Source organism: Oryzias latipes, chromosome 18 (genome assembly GCF_002234675.1).
Source record: "Oryzias latipes chromosome 18, ASM223467v1".
Taxonomy (NCBI): Eukaryota; Metazoa; Chordata; class Actinopteri; order Beloniformes; family Adrianichthyidae; genus Oryzias; species Oryzias latipes.
The window spans coordinates 27,228,559-27,250,488 of NC_019876.2; the positions used below are offsets into that span (position 1 = coordinate 27,228,559).

Consider the following 21,930-nt stretch of genomic DNA (forward strand, 5'->3'; position numbering starts at 1 on the left):
GAATTCTTCAAAAGTGTTTTATTTGGCTGATCGTGGTTCAAACAGAACGAATTCTCTCAAACTATCAAAAACGTCTCAAAGTTCAGATTTCTGTCACCCTTCCAGCTCCGTAGGTTGTTCCAACCACAAGAAATGAGTGCAAATCAAATACTGCTGGAATTACAGATTGGTTTCTTTCCAAAAAAGCAAAATAAAGGAAGATCAAAACATCTGCAAATGCCGCTCCGTGGCCCGGTAAACAGGAGCAGAACTCTTAGGCGTCAGTCCCACCAAACGCGCTGCCCGTCCGGACTGGACTATGTCAGTTCCAGGTTGGTGACTTTGTTGAGGATGTGGGAACGCCGGGGGACGCACTCCAGGTCAAACCTGCTCTCATAAATGGTGGGGCTAAGTTCCCAGCGGTTCCTTCGGTAGATTCCCAGGTAGGTGTAAACGTCGGGTTTGTAGAACAGCGGGCACTTGATCCCCGTGGAGCGAATGACGGAGTCCAGCTTCATGACGTCCTCCTCGTCGGTGAAGTTTCTGTTATAGACACATATGACGTGGCGACTGTCTCCTTTCGGGTCCAAGGGGCTGACTTTGGCGCACCAGATCTTCCCCTCCAAGGTTGCTCTGGCCACACACTCCCACGCGTGGTCCAGTTTAAAACCAGAGTCCAGGTGCATCAGCCACTTCCCACTGAGCACTCTGTGGTTGAGGGCCAGCTCCTTCACGGTCTGGAAGGTGACAGGTCTGCCACTGGCCAGGAGTTTCTCCCAGCTCTCCTGAAGATCTTCAACGTCCTCATCACTGGGATGGTAGTCGGGGCCCCTCACAGAGATCCACCCCACGGGGCCGACGCCACTCTTCTCGTCACCAAACCTGTGCACTTGGGAGGGCCGGTTACTCTCCAGCCAGGCATCAAACTCCGATTTGGGAGTTTTTCTGCAGTCAAAAATAATCCAGGGATCCATGTCTGCAGCCAGGGCTTCGGCGGCATAGTGATCTGATGCAAAGTTCTCCCTTTCACCGTTGGCAGAGGCCTCTTCTTCCTCCATGATGCCTTAAAGATGAGACTGGAACCGAGCAAGGAGTGTGGAGCTCCCTGCTGAAAGAAAGCAGGAGTTGTGTTCATGACGGCACGAGTGAGGGAGACTTATGCAACACAGAGGCTGAACTTTGGAGCAGCATCTTAAGGCCGTGTCACACACCCACTACGTTCCTTAAGTACATATTGCTCAGATAAAAATGGTCATACGTGGAAAAAGTGAGGAAAGTCGTGGTCTTTAAGTGAAATTGAAACACACCACGCAAAGAACACGTAAATCAATGCACAACATGAACCGTGTGATTATTGTGCTGTTTATATGCAATTCATAAGTGATTTGTGCGTAAATAATATAATTTTACCGTGAGAGGTGCGCCGTAGACGGGATATAAAAGTTATACATCGGTGGTTCATGCGACTCCTGCCGCTTCATCAGCGCGGTGATCAAGAATCCCACACCGTCACAGCTCCAGTTTAAATGTTGCGGGACACATAAAAAATGCGACTTCTCCAGTACCGATAGCAGAACCGTTGAGGTCAGATCTTACGGATATTGCGGTCTTCTAAACAGCTCAAAATCAAATTCACGTAAAGATCCGTCAACCGAAACCCTCGACAGAAATCTGCGCACATTGACGAATGGCGAACGCAAGAAACACTTAAAAATAACGGATATCACGCATAGATCAGGAAAGACCGGAATTTTAAGTCATCAGTGGGAAAAATGTACGTAGTGGCTGTGTGACCGTGCTGTCACCCCTCCCTGATTAGTTCAAGTAAAAAACATAAAAAAAGACAGATCTGATTAGCAAAGGCAGAAAAACAAAACAAAAAGAGCAGATAGAAATATAGTAAATGGAGATGAAACTTCACAAATACTGAGTCTAAACATTCAGTTTAATGCTTAGAACTAAATCAAGGGAAAAAGGTTTGAAGGGCCTATATTATGCTAGGTCTATTTTTAAGTGTATTATAATATTCATTACTGACTATAGTAACCCCCAAAAAAGGTATTTTGATCCATTCATGCATTTCTGAGTATTCCTCCAACAACCTTCATACGCATAAAAGTGAGGAACCGCCCCTTTCAGGAAGTGTCTGTGCTGCTAGCTCCGCCCCCAGGCTAACACAAACACCCACTATCTCCGTGGAGCTAGCTTTGATCGGCTAAACGTTTTCGTTTCCAATGCACAATACGCACATCCATAGTTGAGAAAGTTCAGATGTTTGTTTTCGTGACAGACTATGCTGACTCTAGATTAACGTCATGAAATGGGCGACACCCACAAGGAGAGAAAGGGCGGAGCCTCAGAGATCGATTCGTCTTACTTCTGGGTTGGAAAATAACCAACATTGAAAAAAAAATATTCTGTGTGCTAAGAGTAGCGTGGTATAAGTAATAGTTTTTCTGCGGTGCAGCAGTAGTTTATTGGGAATTCACCTCTGATCTGTGGGCGGTGGCAACCCCACCTCCCTTCCTGTCACCCAAAACAGCGCCCCTGTGGGTACCGGATGTTCTCGGGTTGCCGGATGTTCTCGGGGTCCTTCGGGGACCTTCGACCAATGATGACGTCACACTATTTGATTGGCTGTAAGTTGCCACGACCAATGAGTTAACGTCGCTAAGTTTTTTTTAAAACTTTATTGACACTTGCGGTATCATACATTAACAATGACATTAACGTTAACAACGAACAATAACAATGTAATGAATATTGCTTCGAAGATCAGTCACCATTGCCAAACATAACATATTAACCTAGAAAATAAAGAATAGAGGGGAAAAAAGAAACAATGAACATAAGCCACAAATAAATAAAAACATAAGTAAAATAAAATAAAGGAACATAGAAAAAATCTAAATAGTCTAATACTAGTTAAGTTAGGGGTACTCGTGAAGTTTGTATTTCTGTTAAAAATTATAAAAAGTGGTTTGGTCTTCAAAACTTGACCTCACCAAGATGGCGGTGCTCTCCTCCCATGAGGAACCACGTGATGTCTCCTCTAGTGATATAACTCATTGGAAGGACCCCGAAGGACCCCGAGAACATCCGACAACCCGAGAACATCCAGGTACCCACACCCCTCCCACAAGCTAACATTAGCGGTTCAGGAAAATGGCGAGCAATATTAGAACTATCCAGCTGTACAGTTTAAATCCAGATTGCAGGTCGGACGAGGAAAACAGACGTCCATGGATGTATTTGTGGATCCATACATTCATCTATCAGAATGAGGCGAAGCAGAGAGCTTGTGGTCCGCCCCGCTATTTTCTACCTTACAATACCAACTTTTTCTAGGAGTATTTTTTCGTCTGTTCCTGCTTCACAACGATTTGAATAAAGAAATACTCAGAAACGCAGTTTTAAGCTAATTTTCTTGATACGTGCCCTCAAACATGACAGTAATGCCATAGGACCGTGTTAAACACGCATGTTTTTTAAAAATGAATGGGACTTTTAAACCCATTTTGAGTTAGAGTAACAGTTCGCCGAATCTGGTGTGGAGTATTACAGCTTTACAACAAAATCTTAAAGGCTTCACAAGTTTTCAGACAACTGAAAAACAAAATAAAATAAAAACAGGAAATCAAACTCCATTTCCCAGAATGCAATCCGACAGGATATCAATTTTCAAGTTTCGTTGCTCGAATGTTTTGTTAACCAGACAGAAACACTTTGCCAGTAATTCTCACGCATTTAGCTATAACTTCACCACAGCATAACTCTTTATCTATGTTAGCTACTTTATTCTGAGACCGAAAAGTGACTCAGAAGAAGAAATAAATGATCCCTTTGGATATCGCTTTGCTATTATTAGCTGAGAAGCTAGCGGAAGCTAACGGTCCAATGCATATATTTACTGCGTCGTCGATTCACTTGATCGACGACTGCTTCCGTAAACTATTACAATGAGAGCCGGAAATTCTGACTTTTTTCTTAGACCCAAATTGCTCAAATAAAACGTATACCGAACGTTAAATGTCGCCGTCAGTTTACCTCCGTCGGAGGTTGGAATCCTTCTTCTTCTGCGGAGATTTTTAAAAAAACTTTATTGGCAAACGCATGAACAAACATGCAATCAGACTGTCTTCATTAACAATGATTCCGTAACAAGTACACATAAATAAAAGAAGTCGCACGACAAAATGATAACAAGAATACATAAAATAAGCCTCAGTCACACATTTGTAAAAAGAGGTATAGAATACATTTGATATTTTTGGAAAATGTCCAATAGTAGACTTGCATGTAAAGCCTTAAGATACTTTTCTTGCCAATGTTTTTTTTATTAAATTTTTTTTTTTCCATTTTGAAGTATGAATAAAAAAATTGAGATGAACAGTAGATTGTTCAAGGTGCCATGTGAGTCAGTCAAGTAGATCCCAAAGATTTTTTTCATTCATAGAAGTGTATAATATTCATGTTGTCCTTTCAGATAAAATGTACAAAATAAAGGAGGAAAACTAAACTAGCAGTTTACAAATCAACCTTTAATTACTTACATTTTTATCTTCCTCCTTTTAAACAAATTTAAAGCAAATAAACAAAGAACCCTGGAACCACAAAATAAAATAAAAATAAAAACTAAAATGTGCAAGCCAAAAAAAAGGACTTTCATTTACTCTAAAGGTTGGCATAAAAAGCACCAAATGTCTCAGCTTTAGGTGCTCATCTAGTTTCTTCTGTATTGATTTGTTCTGGAGAAGATTTTCTCAGATGTCTGTCCAGGTTTATATGAAATTATTTTTCTTTTATGATCTTTTATTATCACTAAAAGTCAAATGGTTCCATATTTTGCCTCTTTTCCCAGTACTGCCACTCCTTTTCTTTACTTTATGTTTTGGTGTTGCTGTAGTTTCTTGTTGGGTCCCCATCGCGCTCTCGCCGTCCCTCCCTTATACTCGGTTCCTGCTGCTACAGTATGTGTCACATCAAATAGTTATGAAAGCACTATTCACATAAAACGGACAATTACACACCTGATCAAACATTTCATAAAAAGAAAACCATCGCTTCAAAATCTTCTTGAAGTCATGAGATTTTGACTGCATGTGTGCTATTATTAACAGACGACCAGCGGATGTCACTTTACAACCGGAATGATCAGAGATGAGTGTCGCCTTCAGCCCAGTTGTGTCAAAGTTGGTCAGTGCTTCACGAGGCCTCGATTTGCCCATCACTTCACGCAGGCAGCAGGAACGACTTCATGGGGAGATTCCCGCCACCTGCTGGACGCTACCTGCCATTTCACCGCGTCCCGTGCCATCCGGCCACAACGAATGTGTCTTTTGAAGGCACAATGACGTCAATTTATCCCCATTTCTTTTTGACATGTTTGGTTTAAATGATTGTGATAATAAGACATATTCACAATTTCATTAGATACATCTCCTGATCTTGTTTACAAATTGCCTACTGTAGTCATAAAACTGAATATACTAATTCAATTCCAAACGTCTTTGAGCTCTTTCAGCTTAATCCGACCATTCTTCACAAATAAAAAGCAACACCACCTTTGTCAGCTTCATAGATTTACGTTTATTTTTGTTGTTTTTTACTTTTATGAGCCCCTGGTGTTAAACTTGAACATTTGAAGTACAGTTTATTGTTCTACGTTCCTCACCGTTTGCCATTTCTTCAAAGAAAACAGCAGAAATTCAGAAAAAAATCGATGCAAATGTAAGTGTCAGCCAAGATTAAATGTGTGCACGCCTCACCACATAGGAAGTTTGACCTATATAAAGAAACATAGGTGTAAAATTGCATTTTTTTGGACATGTTCAGAGGAGGGATAGTGGATATATTGGTAGAAGGATGTTGGAGATGGAGCTGCCTGGCAGGAGGGCAAGAGGACGGCCAAAGAGGAGATACATGGATGTCTTAACAGAGGACATGAAGTTGGCTAATGTTAGGGTAGAAGATGTCCATGATAGAGTGAGGTGGAAAAGGATGATTCGCTGTGGCGACCCCTGATGGGAAAAGCCGAAAGAGAAAGAAGAAGAGGTGTAAAATTGCATTTCTGAGAATTTTTAAGACTCCAGATTCTCTCAAATTGTCAAAAAAAACGTCTCAAAGTTCAGATTTCTGTCACCCTTCCAGCTCCGTAGGTTGTTCCAATCACAACAAATGAGTGCAAATCAAATTCTGCTGGAATTACAGATTGATTTCTTTGCAAAAAAGCAAAATGAAAGAAGATCAAAACATCTGCAAATGTCTCTCCGCTGCCCGTCTGGACTGGACTATGTCAGTTCCAGGTTGGTGACTTTGTTGAAGATGTGGGAACGCCGGGGGACGCACTCCAGGTCAAACCTGCTCTCATAAATGGTGGGGCTAAGTTCCCAGCGGTTCCTTCGGTAGATTCCCAGGTAGGTGTAAACGTCGGGTTTGTAGAACAGCGGGCACTTGATCCCCGTGGAGCGAATGACGGAGTCCAGCCTCATGACGTCCTCCTCGTCTGTGAAGTTTCTGTTATAGACACATATGACGTGGCGACTGTCTCCTGTCGGGTCCAAGGGGCTGACTTTGGCGCACCAGATCTTGCCCTCTACGATTGCTCTGGCCACACACTCCCACGCGTGGTCCAGTTTAAAGCCAGAGTCCAGGTGCATCAGCCACTTCCCACTGAGCACTCTGTGGTTGAGGGCCAGCTCCTTCACGGTCTGGAAGGTGACAGGTCTGCCACTGGCCAGGAGTTTCTCCCAGCTCTCCCAGAGACCTTCAAGGTCCTTGTCACTGGACTGGTCACTAGGGCCCCTCACAGAGATCCACCCCACGGGGCCGACGCCACTCTCCTCGTCACCAAACCTGCGCACTTGGGAGGGCCGGTTACTCTCCAGCCAGGCATCAAACTCCGATTTGGGAGTTTTTCTGCAGTCAAAAATAATCCAGGGATCCATGTCTCCAGCCAGGGCTTCGGCGGCATAGTGATCTGATGCAAAGTTCTCCCTTTCACCGTTGGCAGAGGCCTCTTCTTCCTCCATGATGCCGTGAAGGTGAGACTGGAACCGAGCAAGGAGTGTGGAGCTCCCTGCTGAAAGAAAGCAGGAGTTGTGTTCATGACGGCACGAGTGAGGGAGACTTACGCAACACAGAGGCTGAACTTTGGAGCAGCATCTTAAGGCCGTGTCACACACCCACTACGTTCCTTTTGTACATATTGCACAGATAAAAATGACCACACAAGGAAAAAGTGAGAAAAGTCGTGGTCTTTACGTGAAATTTTCAGAGCTTTATCACGATGAACCACATTAAAACCACGGAAGAAGTAAAAATGAACCAAGCAAAGAACACGATTTGTGCCTAAATTACGTAATCTTACTGTGATATATGCTGTAGATATAGTATTAAAGTTGTAAATTCATTGGTGTTGCATGCGTGAAAAATCTATTAGACACACGTGCAGCTTTTATAACCTCCTGGTGTTCTACGTTCCTCACTGTATGACATCTCTTGAAAGAAAAAAGTCAAAAATCAACAACTAAAACACAAATGTGAGTCTCGCCCAACCACAGAGGAAGTTTGACCTGTGGACCCACCCAGATGAATACAGTGTTTTTTTTAATGTTTTTACTGCTGATGGAGGAGATTTATAATAAAACATAGACGTAAACATTTATTTTTGAGGATTTCTTACTTCAAATTGTTGTGAATGAGAAAAGCATTAAAGGTAAAGATGGAAACAATGCGGCGACCCCTGAAGGGAAATGCAGAAAGGTGAACAATAAGGATCAGGTGTGTTATAGCAGAGGCGTCCTGGTAATGCTTTAGGGGAACACGGTCCATCGACCATCCACGATTGAATCACGGCAATCTCTTTTCATACACCTTTTACTCAACAGAGTCCTTGAATGATTTCTCAGCATAAACTCAAAAACACCAAATGACTGGATGTTGCTCATCTTTTGTAAATCTGAAACCCCTTCCAGAGCAAAACGTTGCACAAGGATAAGTCTCTCCAGTCAACAGGAGCCGATCAATCTTTACGACGATGCAGGGCGGGTCGCTCCTGAACCGCTGGATAACACAGATTTATCTGTAAGACATGTACGGCTGATAAAACAGATTCAGGGGGGGTCAATAAAAAAACGTTTTCTGTCTTTACATCGTCCATACCACACGCCTGAATATTTGAAATCCTTCGTGACTGACTACTAAGTTTATGGGAAAAAAACTGTTAAGGAATCATTTACATGTTTAAAAAGATGAAAAAATAAATGAATAATGCAGGCGTTTTATTTGTTTCTAAACCAGTAATAAAATCAGAGACATGACGTGTTCTAGATGTGACCGTTCACCCCTCAGTGGCATGGTTCCAGGCTGTTCTGCCTTATGAATCTGGATGATAATCTCTTTATATGTCCACCAGACCAAATCTTGAATTTCTCTTTGTTGCTTTTTTACCCACAACTGTGTAATATTAAACCCTTGGGCCACAAAGGGGTCTAAGATTTGGCAGAAAGGCCGGACCGGGAGCTGTTGTACAGAGTGTTTTGGTATCACAACTCATGAGATGAAGAAATAACGTGGAATCTTGACAAAAACATCTGTAGCTTTTGATAGAAAATTGACATACATGTAGAACATTTTGGTGTCTTTATTTCAAAACTGTGGCTTTTCTTCCCATTTTAGAGCCATTTGCACCAATGGATTGATGTTCCTTTAGGGAAAAAGTAAATTAGAGTAACGCTGCGTTCAAGTGGAATTGGAATGATAGAAAAATGCTTCCCAGAAAAACAACATATATTCCAAAACCACATGCAATGCAAAATGAGCTTCTGCATCTGAGCAACAGCCCATTTATTTGTAGAGAACCATCTATGGGGAGGCACCAGAATTACAGGGAAAAGCAGGAAACTGGTTTGAGGCTGCATTTATCTTTTTTCTTTCTTTTTATGTCTGTCCACTTGTCCATTACATTATTTTCTAATTTTGTTTTGTTTTTTTGTTTTTGATGTTTGTATGAATATTTTTCGTTGTTTTTTTGTTTTTAAATTCTTAGTTAATTTTGGATTTTTAAGGGCTATCACCTCTGAAGGGGGATTCATAGCATTTAGGGGAGGACATTACCCCCCTTGCCCATGCCTGTATACGGCCTCGATTCACCGCTGTAATAAAAAGATACACCTGGAGAGGCTGGTTTGACATTGAACAGTTTTAAGTGTATCACAACCTTTCTTCTTAATGAAAACATGACTGGACTTTATTTTTTGTTTCTTAAAAAATGTTCCATTAAAGTATTATGTAGTAGTATTAGTTTTTTGTGGCTTTTCAGGACACTATTTTTTTTTCCAGTGATTTGCTGTTGTGTTTCAGTATTTGTTCATTTTTACTGGGATTTGTTGTTGTTGTATCTGGCACTTCTCGGCCACCGTATTTTTTCTCTACACACTAATGAAATCTGAGAGTAGCGCAGCAAGTGCCAACATGACCGGCGCTAGGACCTGGCAAAAGCAAACGGATCCCTTCAGCTCCTCAAGCAACGAGGAACGAGATGACGACAGCGCGCTAACAACTTAGCCGGATAGCTAACGCTATCTGGTGTACGTGCGGTGGAGGTGAATTCACATGAAATAGCAGTATAACCCCAAACATTTAACATTTTATTTTAGCTCAGTCACCAGGTTATTTAATTATGCCGAGCAAAAAGAAGAAGTACAACGCCAGATTCCCTCCGGTGAGTATAACCGTAAACTATCGGGTGTTGGGAGTCGCTAGCATTAGCAGACTGAGTGGGATTTGGCCTCTTTTGTTGCCAAGAGAATTAACAAGCTAAAGCAAGACTTTTCTAATGCAATTCGTTCTCCATCACCGAGATATTGTCCGTGTAAATAAAGCAGGTAACTAACTAATTCACGAGTCGTTCCCCGAGCAGTTTAGGCTGTGCGCCCTGTTGTTTTTAGCCTGTTATGCTAATCCTAATCTGGTATTATAGCTGTATAAACGGACAGTGATGGATCACAGCGCTGTCACGGCACGGCGCCCTTTAAATGTCACGTTTCTGCACCATCTAAATGAAGTTCTGGTTTGGTGTTTGTGGGATTTAGCTGATAAAGTCACACCATTATACCGATGGATGTTAATATTAGACAATAAATATTGGGATTCAGATGATAATAAACGAATCTGGGTGTAAAATTACAATAACCAGAACACGGGCTTTGATTTTAGAGATTTTGATTTTAATGTAAAGAGTCTCAGCAAGAGTGGATTAAACATAAAACTGGAATATTGAAAGACAACGCAATGTACAGAGGATCTCACTAAAGTGAGTACACCCCTCACTGTTTTCATTGGACACAAGACTTTTCGACACAATAAAATGTAGTCCGTGTTCATCTTTTATAGTAGTGAAAATTTTTTTCTTAAAAAATGACTATTAATATAGCCAAACCCCTGGCAACAAAAATGAATTTGGCATTTTCCTTCTCCGATATCATGTGACTCTTTACTGTTACAATGTCTCAGGTGTCAATAGATAGCAGGTGTGTTAAATATAGCATTAAAGCTCTTACACTCTCTCAAACTGATCACTGGAAGTTAAACATGGCTCCTCATGGCAAACCACTCACTGAAAAGAAAAAAAAGAATTGTCGGTTAACGTAAAGATGGCCTAGAAGGTTACCAACGGAAACGGTGCCCCCAAGACCATCCAGCGGTTTAAAAAAGACAGCTTTGACTCAGAACAGGTCTCGCTGTCGTCGGTCAAAGAAGTTCGTCGCACATTCACAGCATCACATCCAAAGCTGACCTTTGACACACATATGTATGAGAGCGTCGAGCTTTGCTGCAGGGGTGAGCCTGTCAGTGCTCAGACTATACGCCACAAACTGGTCTGCATGGCTGTTGTCCCACAAGAAAGACTTTTCTAAACGCGATGCACAAAAAGGCCCAGAAGTCAAGCAGACTAAGGAATGGATTACATGTTCTGTGGTCTGATGAGACCAAGATAAACCTGGTTCAGATGGCGTCAACCAGGTGAGGAGGACAAAGACAAGGGTGTCTTGCCTACAGTCAAGCACGGCGTTGGTCGAGTCATGGTGTGGGACTGCATGACAATTGGGGGGGGGGGGGGGGGTACAGAACCCCCAGCTTCTTCTCCTTTTTTTACATACTTTTGATGATTTTTACACAATAATTCTACAATGAGCATCAAGCTGTTCATAAAACTAAGTAACTTTTTACTGTAAAACCCACAAAAATTGAGATATAACAGTTTTTATATGTTTTAGAACAAAGATCAAATATGTGTAGATAAAATTAAAAGGCATAAATCCAAAAACAAAGCAAAGGTCAAAACAATGAGAAAACAGGCAAAGCTCCACTCAAAGCACTAAGGGGTATCACAATTACAGTATGTGTCATAACTCTTGTTATGTTATTTTAAACTAAAAATGTTAAAGCTAATAACCTTTTGAAACCTTCAGGTTTGATTTTGAATAGAAACGATGCAGATGAGGGTGTCGGATTTATAACTGTGTCATTGTGGCTGACAAACTCAACTGTGGGTCTGCAGAGGGCTAATTTGTTTCAATATTCCTTTTGCTTTCTCTACTTTTCATGGTTAGACTGTCACCTCTTTGGATAAACTGCCTCAGATTGGGCGTTTTTTTCTTTTGTTAAACATGTCGTCCTCTCATGTCCTCACGTAACACCAGACTGTTGTCTTTTCAGGCAAGGATCAAGAAGATTATGCAAACAGATGAGGAGATAGGAAAAGTGGCTGCAGCGGTTCCTGTCATCATATGTATCCTTTGCAAACGTGTTGGAACGTCACAGGGCCTTGTGGGATTTTTGCATGTGTGCAAACCTTTTGAACCGCTGCCCGTGTTTGCAGACAGAGCACACGCATGTGTGTCGCACTAATCAGCTTCATCTCAAGGGCAGCGGTCAGCAGATTTGTGCATCTCTGCAGGTTTGGTTCTGGTTTTTGACGCTTCAGGAGGAAGCGGTCTGTGCAGACGTTTTGTGCAAACACGGGTGAGTTATTATGTTCTTAATCAAAGCATCAGCCAGAGCTCTGGAGCTGTTCCTGGAGTCTTTGCTCACAAAAGCCTGTCAAGTCACGCAGTCGAGGAACGCAAAGACCATGACGATGTCCCACCTGTAAGTTTCTGAAAGAATCCGCTCTCCAAGAACACGTGAAAATGGCTTTAGCAGATGAAAGATTTTGGAGGATGTGTGCCAGTTACATCCATGTTGCAGTAAGGAAAAAAAACAAAACAATGGAAAGGCATTTCGTTGTTGTTCCGCTCAGTCTGCTGGATGGGAATGACTGGAATGGATGTGTGTTTTTTTTTCACTCCAGAAAACAGTGCATCGAGTTGGAGCAGCAGTTCGATTTCCTAAAGGACCTGGTAGCAACGGTACCGGACATGCAGGGCGAAGGGGAGGACAACCACATCGAAGGCGGAGGGGAAAAAGTCCAGCGCAGGTATCTCTGTCCCACAGGTGGACGTGGAGAACAGAATGAAATGAGGCCTAGCAGCTGCCTATGTGATCACGTATGTGTCACGCTACAGAATAACCTGGTCTGTGTTTGAGCAATGAAAATGTGCTCATGGTCTTCTCTTGTCCTGAATTAGTCAGAAGGCCTCTTGTTTCACCTGGCGACCTTAAAGGGCCTATAACATGATTTGCTGAGGCTTTTCAGAGTAAACTATGTCCATATACGGTGGGGCAAAAAAAGCATTTAGTCAGCCACCAATTGTGGAAGTTCTCCTACTTGATGAAGGAGGCCTGTAGCTTCATCATAGTCATAGGTATACCTCAACTATGAGAGACTAAATAAAAGAAGAAAATCACATTGTCTGAATTTTAAGGAATTTACTAGTAAATTATGGCGGAAAATAAGTATATGGTCACCCACAAACAAGCAAGATTTCTGTCTGTCACAGACATCTAACTTCTTCTGTAGAGGATCCTCTGTCCTCCACTGGTAACCTGTATTAATGTCACCTGTTTGAACTGGTTATCTATAGAAAAGACACCTGTCCACAACCTCAAACAGTCACACCCCAACCTTAACTATGGTCAAGACCAAAGAGCTGTCTAAGGACACCAGAAACCAAACTGTTGACCTGCACCAGGCTGGGAAGACTGAATCTGAACAGGTAAGCAGCTTGGTGTGAGGAAATGAACTGTGGGAGCAATTATTAGGAAATAGGAGACACACAAGACCACTGATGATCTCCCTCCATCTGGGGTTCCTGTCAACATCTCACTCCGTGGATCAGAATGATCACAAGAACGCTGAGCAAAAACCCCAGAACCACACGGGGGACCTAGTGAACGACCTGCAGAGAGCTGGGACCAAAGTAACAAAGACTACCATCAGTAACACACGACGCCACCAGGGACTCAAACCCTGCAGGGCCAGACGTGTCCCGCTGCTAAAGCCAGTACATGTGCAGACCCGTCTAAAGTTAGCTAGAGAGCATTTGGATGATCCAGAAGAGGATTGGGAGAATGTCCTATGGTCAGATGAAACCACAATAGAACTTTTTGGTAAGAACTCTACTCGTCGTGTTTGGAGGAGAAAGAATGCTGAGTTGCATTCAAGAATTTTTTAAAATTTCCTTAGGGATTATTAAAGACCAATTCTATTCTATTCTAAGAACACCATCCCTACTGTAAAGCATGGGGGTGGAAGCATCATGCTTTGGGGCTGTTTTTCAGCAAAGGGTCCAGGATAACTGATCTGTGTCAAAGAAAGAATAAGTTTAGCCGTGTAACGTCAGACTTGGAGTGAAAACCTCCTTCCAGCAGCAGGGGCATTGAAAATGAAACGTGGCTGGGGGTTCCTGCATGACAAAGATCCCTAACACCCGTTTCCGGGTAACGAAGGAGTGGCTTTGTAAGAAGCATTACAAGGTCCTGGAGTGGCCTAGCCAGTCTCCAGGACCCCATAGAAAGTCTTTGGAGGGATTTGATTTTTTCTGAATTTTTATCTATTTTTTTCTCTCATAGTTGAGAAATGTGATGAAAATAAAACTCCTCTTTTTAAGAGGGAGAACTTGCACAATTGGTGGCTGACTGAACACTTACCTGGCCCACTGTATACCTGAAATATGAGTCATTTCCGCAGCTCTTTTTCTGCCCGGAAGTAAGACGACTTGACCCCCGAGGCCCCGCCTTTACGGAATTAACATAAACACGAAAAAGCTCAAAAATGTTTGCATAATATCGGCTCTTTAAAATCAGAACTTCAGTTTGTATTTAAAGATGAAGTATGAGGGCTGGTCATATATATAAAATAAATACATACATTTTTAAGAATAAAGTCAAACATTTTTCAGGATAAAGTTGAACATTTTTGACAAAAGGTCCAAAAAAGTCGTAGAATTAAGAGCAACAAAGTCAATATTTTACAAGATTAACTTTATCTTCTAATAAATCATAATTTATAACGATAATTGTCATAAATTTAAACCACTATTGCTATATTTACTAAAACATAAACAACAATAAAAAACAATGTTTCAGTATCAGAGATGTAGAGCATATTATAGGCATTATATTCAGCATTGCTTTCACAGTAAAACTCAGTCTTTTAGTGAGTCCATGTGGACTTGTTATAAATATACAGGAATCCTCTTCAGAAGAAGATTATTGTCCTACACGGAGAGGATTTCCGGCGGGAAAGAGGTCCAAATCCGTTATGGATTCCTTTGATAAACTAAAGCCACAAGGCATCACTATCAATGAGTACACTGGTGGATTTAATTTACACGTAATGTGGATGGAGGCTCACACAACCAGCTTTAGAGTGAAAATAAAATCCTTTTTTCTTATCATTTTGATTCTTTTCTTGTTCTTTTATGGTTTCCGTAATACTCTGTCTTGGTAATTAGTTTGCAAAAATGATCGGCTCCACGTGTCAATTTTGTTTTTTTTAGAGGCAGAAGAGCGGGGACGGGCCGTAAAAACGGAGGGGCTGGCTCCAAAGGCAAAGAAAAGAAACTGTCAGGAACAGAATCGGAGCAAGAGGTGGGAATCCAGTCTCAAACCAGTCTGCCGTGTTCACACTTTAGTCCTGGATCCTGTTTTTGGATCAACCAAAGGGATCCGTAACAGATCGCTGGGGCCTTAGCGGGGGACGGGGGCAGAACGGAGCCACACCGTTAGCAACATTTCCTCCAAATTAGCACGATATCATCCTTTACGTACTGCTAACGCTACATTAATGCAGCCCCGGGGCAAACGGGGTAAAAATGACCAAACATCCTTCAGCTTTAGGAGCAACTAGAGCTGTTTTTGTTTAAAAACAAACTTTCTCCTGACACCAAAACGTTTCGATGGATCGCAGATGCTGAAATAAAATTATGGTTTATTCTGAAGTCTGTTTTTTTATTATCATCCTGTAAGCAGGTGGAACTTTAACCCCCCGTTGTGGCTCAGAAAAGTTTTTTTTTTTTAATGTTCTAAAGTGGCTGTCGATTAAAAAGTAAAGTGAAAAGAAAAGGAACTCAAACTTCATTCAACTCACTCACAAACAGTTGAAGCACAGTACGTCAGGCTCCGACTACACTACCCATAATGCTCCAGCAATCCATCAAGCGATTCTCGTCGTTTAACAAAAAGCATTTGTGTGCACCAGAGTCAGTAAACACAACCAGCATTTCTATTTTTGAACACAAACATTACAGGATTTTAAACACGTTATGGTTAGTAAAATAGAGTAAAGGTCACCCAGTTAGCTGTGATTTAATTTTGGTCTGTTATATTTACCAATTTCTGGCAGAGATGCGCCACAAACAGTAAAACAAACAGTTTTTTTTCATTTTAACTGCTTACATTTCACTACCAACATCTGCCGCATTAAGATGATCCTGTGGCGCAGGGTGTCTTTTATTTTGAAAGGAAAGCCAAGGGAACCTCTGTCAAAAGTTACAAACTGTTTCATATTTTGAGAAAGGGCTGTTTTATCTCTATGTTTATGTTTTATTTCTGCCTTAAAACAACAGCTTCTTCATAAACGTAATAGTTACAGTAATGTCGATACAAAGTGTCATTTTTCTAAAGGGGGACGCCAGACTTTGAGGCTCCTACGGGGTTGTAGTCGGTGAGAAAACAACCCTAATGGTTGGAAAAACACCAGTTACATTTATGGTAAAGGCTGAATTTTAGGGTGTGGATTCGTTATTGTGGGAGGGACCAGGTGAGGGCTTGTGGGTAATGCTTATGACCACGTGCACCTACAATCTGTGTAAGTTGGTTTGATGTTGTACCACTCATGGTTATGCCCCTCCCCCTTTGGTGCAAACAGGATGACTCTGAGGACAGCGAGACAGACGGAGACGAGGACGGCTCTCAGTCCAGCACAAATCTGCAGGCGGCGTCCAGGTTCCACAGGTAAGGAGCTCACCTGTTGTCCGCCGACAGGGATTCAGCACAGGGCCTGTCGATCCGTCGCATGTCTCTGTTCTGATGTCATCCACGACGCCGCACTTCGAGGTTTGGGAAGAGTGAACCCAGAAGGCGCCGTCGGCCCTGTCCTCCTATTGGCCGGGGTGTCAGTATAGACACAAACACCCCAGCCAAGGGTGAGAAAACACTCGGAAACCGTCTAATTTGGCTAAAAGGCATGAAACAAATAAATGTGTTAAAATTTCATACAAGATATGAGAGCAAACATTTCCAGATTAAACAAATATGTATGGGATAAAATATCATAAAATAGAAGAGTAAATATTCTAGATGAAACAAATAAAATGATGTGATAAAACATCATAAAACATTGAGCACAAACTGTGGGATGTGCGAGGATCTGGCAGCCCTCCAGCGTCTCAAAGGGACGGAGACGGGAGAGGATGGCCTATTATTGGTTATGCTTTTAAAAATGGATTCGTTTCCTGAAGTTATTCCTATTTGTTTGTGAGGGGCTTTCTGGAAAACCATAAACATTGAGACACACCCTGCGATTGTTACACTTTTTATTAGCCTAGAAACTGAGGCTGCCCCCACACTACAGAAAAGGAAAAAATGATGTGTGTGTGTGTCCCGGGCCGCACGCCAGGACCAGTCCGTGAGGTATGGAGTGATATTTATGCTGCACACCAAACTTTCTAAGTTGTTAATATTTGCTTTCTATTTTTCTGTTTGTTACTTTTGTGAGGAAACTGGATTTTCTAGAAAGGACTGTATTAATAAAAATATTAGGTTGGTTCGTTCCCTTTTCAGTTTCCAGCACACAGAAATGAATGAATAATGACTCAGAGACGGTTACTTAGCTTCAGTGTAGATTTACTCCGCACAAAACAGCACAGATTTGTACGCAGGGTTACAGACAGAGGAACAGGATCACAAGGTCTGAACCAGGTCTGAACAAAGACACTCAGAACAGGGCTTGGTATATATACCTGACATTTACATATTCAAAAGATGGTCTGAGGATCTATGGTGTGAAAAACCCACCCACATGCTGTTGCAGGCTGGATACTTGAAGGTCATAAAGCTTCAAGTGTCAGATCTCTCTGATGTTCCCACAGACATTTACCAGAGCACAAACACCAGAACACACAAAAAGTAAAAAGGGAGGATGAGGAGAAACTGTGAGGACAATAGCTTGTTTGTGCTGTCTTAGGCTGTAATATAATTTTGAGATGATAATACATGCTCAGTGAATTAAGTTTAAACCGTTAGTGTAATAAAAGGTATAGGTAAATGTAATAGTAGTAAAAAGGGAGTTTCTAACTATTCTATTTCTAATTATTCCTAACAACTTTCAACAGTTTTTATTTGCTTTAAAGTCGAATCAGAACTTTTTACCCTCAATTTTGTCTCTTTGGCTGAAGGAAATTTCATTTTTAGTCATTTTAAAAATAATTCATACTTTCTTAATATTTATTTTATTTTATTTGTTTTTTTAGCATCGATTCCTTTTTACTTAGTCCAGTTTGGGAATTTATGGGTGAGTGTTAATTTAACAGGTCTGTGAATCCTGCAGAGCAAATTATTGGTAAAAAGTTTGATTTTATTTAAGATCTGTTTGTTAAAACAAAACAATAAAAGATTTAAAGCACATATTATTTTATTCTATGCTGCATAGATTAACAGCAATAATAAGCAAAGGAATGATGGCTCACCAAAGACTTTATGTATTTAGCAGAAGAAATATTTTTAACTTTTATGTTAATTTTCAGTGTCTTGTGTTTTAGAACTCGTCAGCGTTTGTCCAAAAAATACTCATGAAAAAATGCTATTTTCTCTTCATATTTCAACATTTATTGATGAAAATGAAACAATAGTTCAGATACAAATCTTAAAAAGTGTTCCTTCCAGCTGGACGGAGTCGGAGATCAGACGATTTATTTCTGCTGCAGACATTTTAATCACGTTGGTCACTACACTGACATAAATAACTAAAAACCCTGTTTTATTTTATTTTAGCTGATCCTTCTGGGTTTTACTCGGAGAGAAACGGGCCAGAATGGTTGAAAACGGCAGAATCCCGTACGAACAGAACCGACACAAAGTCCATGTCTGCCTCCAAGTACCGTCAATACGAGACAGAGACACCTGATTGGTTAATGGACCAATCAGCAGCTGTTTGGTGGCAGCTTTGTCACGTCAAACTGAAACATATCTGCAAAATCAAAGATAGGAGAAAAAGCGAGATGCAGCATAACGCAGCACAACGCAAAAACATTTTTTTGAAAGCAAAAAAGACAATTTATAAAAAATGAAAGCAAATATTTAATATATTCATTTGCAATTTGGAAAGTTTGGTGTGCAACGTGGCGGCATAAATATGACTCCATAGTCAGGCACTTGGTACGTGGCCGAAGACAAAAGCAAAAACCAGACGGTAAAGTCTACTGTTTCCGTTTTGAAAGGACATTTTATTTAGACAAACTACCGGATCCGGTCCACCACATCCGTCTGTGACTTGCATGTCAAGATGTTCGCCTCGATCGCATGTTTTGAAAAGGTTTTGCTACCGTTTTAAACCCTTGTGCTGTCTTGTGGGGTCCAGATGACCCCACTCCCAACGCTAACGTGCTGGGAGGCAAGACGGCACAAGGGTTAAAGGGACAGCTCCGACTGCAAAATTATAAGCCTTAAGCTATCAAAGTTAATAAAAAATACTTTTTTGGGGGCAGAAAAGAGTCGGCGAGGAAACAGAAGAAGAGCCTTCAACTCCAAAAAAAATCACCATAGACATTTGATTTGGAAGATTTTAGACAAAAATCAGTTTTAACGGCAATGTCATGTTCTGTTGGTGTTGTACCGATCCGTCACGCCGTAAGAGTCAGACGAGGCTGACGTTGGTTGGCGGTTTAGGGAAAATCCTCATGGCGTGTCGGTGGGTCCGGCACAAAACCCAGAACCCAAAGAAAGTTGAAACCAGCTGCAGGTATTTGACAGAGAATAAAGATGGAATAAAATGAACATTCTGATTTGTGTGAAGGAGATTTAAAAATGGGGGGGGGGCATCTACTTAGAAACATGGCTGCAGAGACATTGCTGATGGTTGTTTTTATACCCCCCCCCTCCTGTTAATGTAGGAAGAGAAGGACTTATTCGTGTCTCTCACAGGTCACATGACCTCACCTGAGCAGCTGATTGTACAGAGAAATCCTCCGCCTGCATGACTTTACCACAAAGCCCCACCAGAGGCAGCTGAAGGCTTTTATTGTGAAAGGTTGTGACGGCTGCTGCATGTGTCCACAGCCCCAACGCGCCCCCCCTCTACACGAGCAACACGGTGACAATGGGCGGCTTGGTTCCAGCGCAGCCTCTGGGGGCCGTGGCCTTCGCCCCCCATCCCTCCGCAGTGAGCAACGCGCAGCCCCCCCCACCTCCCGCGCCGCACAGAGTCGAGGAGGACAGCGACGAAGACTATGACTCTTAGCTCCGCCCCCTCACGCTCTCTCCCTCCCCCTGTCCGTGTCTCTCAAACGGGGATCCTGTACGGTTGTTTTCACGTTCTTCCGTTGATCCGCTGCGCTACGCGGCGGCGGCGGGAAAGACTCTGAAGGGAACTGAAAGAGACCCCTCCGTTCTACGAGAGGCAGACGGCGCCGTTGTACTTGACACCTTTTAATTTACTTTCTTTTTAAGGCTTTTATTTGTGGAAAAAAAAAAAGTCAGTGGAGAACGTTTTTTAAAAGCTTTTTGCAGGATGGGAGAGCTTCGGGTTTGGGCACTTTTTTGTTTTGTTTGTTTTCTCCTGAAAAAACCTGAAACAGTGACACATATCAGTGACCCTCAGGTCGGCTGGAGCGGTGCGGCGGTCGCTAGTTAGAGCTTTCCTCCAGTATTTCATGCTCGCACTGAGACGACGGGTGGAGCTGGTTGGCCCCTGGGGGCCGCTCAAGTGTTATTAACCTGTCACCCCTTAGCTCCTGCTGTAAAAATCCATCAGATCCATGTTTTACTTTTATTTTTTGTTTTGTTTGCTAAATCCTTTTAAAAGAACCAAAATAAAGAAGTTGCTTTAGGTTTTTCCCTCCTTCCTTTTTTATTTTAGCTGAGACTTTTATGCAGGCGAGCCCCACAGCCCACCCACCCACCCCCGCACCTCGGGGCCGGGGAACGGTTTCAGCCGGTCGGAGCTCGTAACTTTTCCCACAACCGCCACGCAGTGAGACTCCTCAAGGTTCTTTCCGTTTGGCTCCTGAACGTTTCTTTCCCCCCTCTTTTAGATTGTTTTAAATGACGGCAGAAACGGGGGCTCCCTTGTATTTGTTGGTATGAAATGGTTGCAAACGGGCAGTTCTCGCCGTACTGTAAACTTTTAACATTCGTTTTATTTTGTACGGGTGAAATAAAGTTCCTATTTCCAATAGAAGAGGCTCCGCTGGTTTTTAATGTCTTGCAGGTTGAGGCTGACGGCCTGAGGGGCCCCGGACTGGTTTATGCAATGCTCGCTGCACCTTTGAGTGAAAACTACACCCACCGCCACAAACTCAAAGACTCACCAACATGTGCGCACACCTAATGGTTGAGAAAAATGCCATTTTTGTTTGTTAACCCATTTATGAAATACCATGTCACACCTGCAACAAAACATACATTGAAGAAACAGGACGCACCTTCATCACAAGAAAAACAGAACATCAAAAAGAATGCGAAAAGGAAACAAAGAAGAGCCTAACAAGAGCAAGACGACCACGGGGATCTCAAGATAATATGAAATCAGCAACAACAGACCACTGCAAACAAGGAAAACCACATCATGGACCGGGAAAAGGCCAAAGTCCTCCGCACTGAAGACAACAGACGCCACAGATGGATCATGGAGGCGGTGGAGATACCAAAGCGAGCCCACACTTCCATAAACCGGGATGAGGGGGTCTTCCTGCTCTCTCATACCTGGAGCAACATCCTATAGCAAAAAACGGACATCAAGGGGCGGAGCCAGGCGACTCCTCAGTCACAATCAACCATTTTTATATACGTCCAATCACTACCACCTGATGACGACTCTGACTCTCACGTCCGTCAAAACATGTCAGGTATGTGAAAAACACCACCAACCAGGAAGTCCGTTAATAATACAGTCACCACCCTATTTATTGAACTAAGTGGCCTTATAGTTCATGAGAACTTGTTGGTCAGCAGCCCTTGTGCTATCCTATGGAGTCCAGATGACACCCCCCTCCCCCCTTACATTGACGTGTTCTCCCTACCATGACAAAGGTGGAAAGATTTCATGTAATCCATGGACACCAGTGAAGATCACAAATCATTGAAGAAAAAAGGTTCAGAGCACTGTCTAGTGGGTCTAGATGACCCAACTCCCAATGTTAAAGTGCCTAGGATAGTACAAGAGATACAGGAAATCCTGAAAAATGCACATCACTTAGAAAATGAAGATTTTTGCAGATTCCATCAAGTGAGACATTACTTAGAGGAAACAAATAAAACACAAGTTCAAGTTCCAATTGAAAGAGTTTG

At 42.2% G+C, this 21,930-nt stretch overlaps 3 protein-coding genes across 4 annotated transcripts; 1 reads left to right on the top strand and 2 right to left on the bottom strand.

Moving 5' to 3' along the window:
• Positions 1–4,102, bottom strand: LOC101158977 (UPF0696 protein C11orf68 homolog). 2 transcript variants are annotated; one of them, XM_004080023.4, is made up of 2 exons: positions 4,027–4,102; positions 1–1,087 (listed from the first exon to the last, which is right to left on the bottom strand). In XM_004080023.4, exon 2 carries the CDS (start codon positions 1,035–1,037, stop codon positions 297–299), a length of 741 nt encoding a protein of 246 aa, XP_004080071.1. In that variant the 5' UTR covers positions 1,038–1,087; positions 4,027–4,102; the 3' UTR covers positions 1–296. The 2 variants fall into 2 exon arrangements, with proteins under 2 accessions (XP_004080071.1, XP_011486050.1); XM_011487748.3 differs by having other exon boundaries at positions 1–1,084; positions 4,027–4,073.
• On the bottom strand, positions 1–7,220 carry LOC101165766 (UPF0696 protein C11orf68 homolog). Its single transcript, XM_004080047.4, has 2 exons — positions 6,274–7,220; positions 1–300 (listed from the first exon to the last, which is right to left on the bottom strand). The coding sequence occupies exons 1-2, from the start codon at positions 7,008–7,010 to the stop codon at positions 297–299; spliced, it is 741 nt and encodes a 246-aa protein (XP_004080095.1). The 5' UTR covers positions 7,011–7,220; the 3' UTR covers positions 1–296.
• A 2,231-nt stretch (positions 7,221–9,451) lies between these two features.
• Positions 9,452–20,819, top strand: drap1 (DR1 associated protein 1). The gene is made up of 7 exons (XM_004080025.4): positions 9,452–9,703; positions 11,701–11,773; positions 12,039–12,132; positions 12,335–12,460; positions 14,925–15,015; positions 16,295–16,380; positions 19,702–20,819. The coding sequence occupies exons 1-7, from the start codon at positions 9,662–9,664 to the stop codon at positions 19,880–19,882; spliced, it is 693 nt and encodes a 230-aa protein (XP_004080073.1). The 5' UTR covers positions 9,452–9,661; the 3' UTR covers positions 19,883–20,819.
• Positions 20,820–21,930: the final 1,111 nt, after the last annotated feature.

Coding starts and splice junctions, on each gene's coding strand:
- LOC101158977 (XM_004080023.4), bottom strand. CDS start 1,037: ATGGAGGAAGAAGAGGCCTCTGCCAACGGTGAAAGGGAGAACTTTGCA.
- LOC101165766 (XM_004080047.4), bottom strand. CDS start 7,010: ATGGAGGAAGAAGAGGCCTCTGCCAACGGTGAAAGGGAGAACTTTGCA.
- drap1 (XM_004080025.4), top strand. CDS start 9,662: ATGCCGAGCAAAAAGAAGAAGTACAACGCCAGATTCCCTCCG. Junction 15,016..16,294: donor GAACAGAATCGGAGCAAGAG/GTGGGAATCCAG, acceptor TGGTGCAAACAG/GATGACTCTGAGGACAGCGA. Junction 16,381..19,701: donor GCGGCGTCCAGGTTCCACAG/GTAAGGAGCTCA, acceptor ATGTGTCCACAG/CCCCAACGCGCCCCCCCTCT.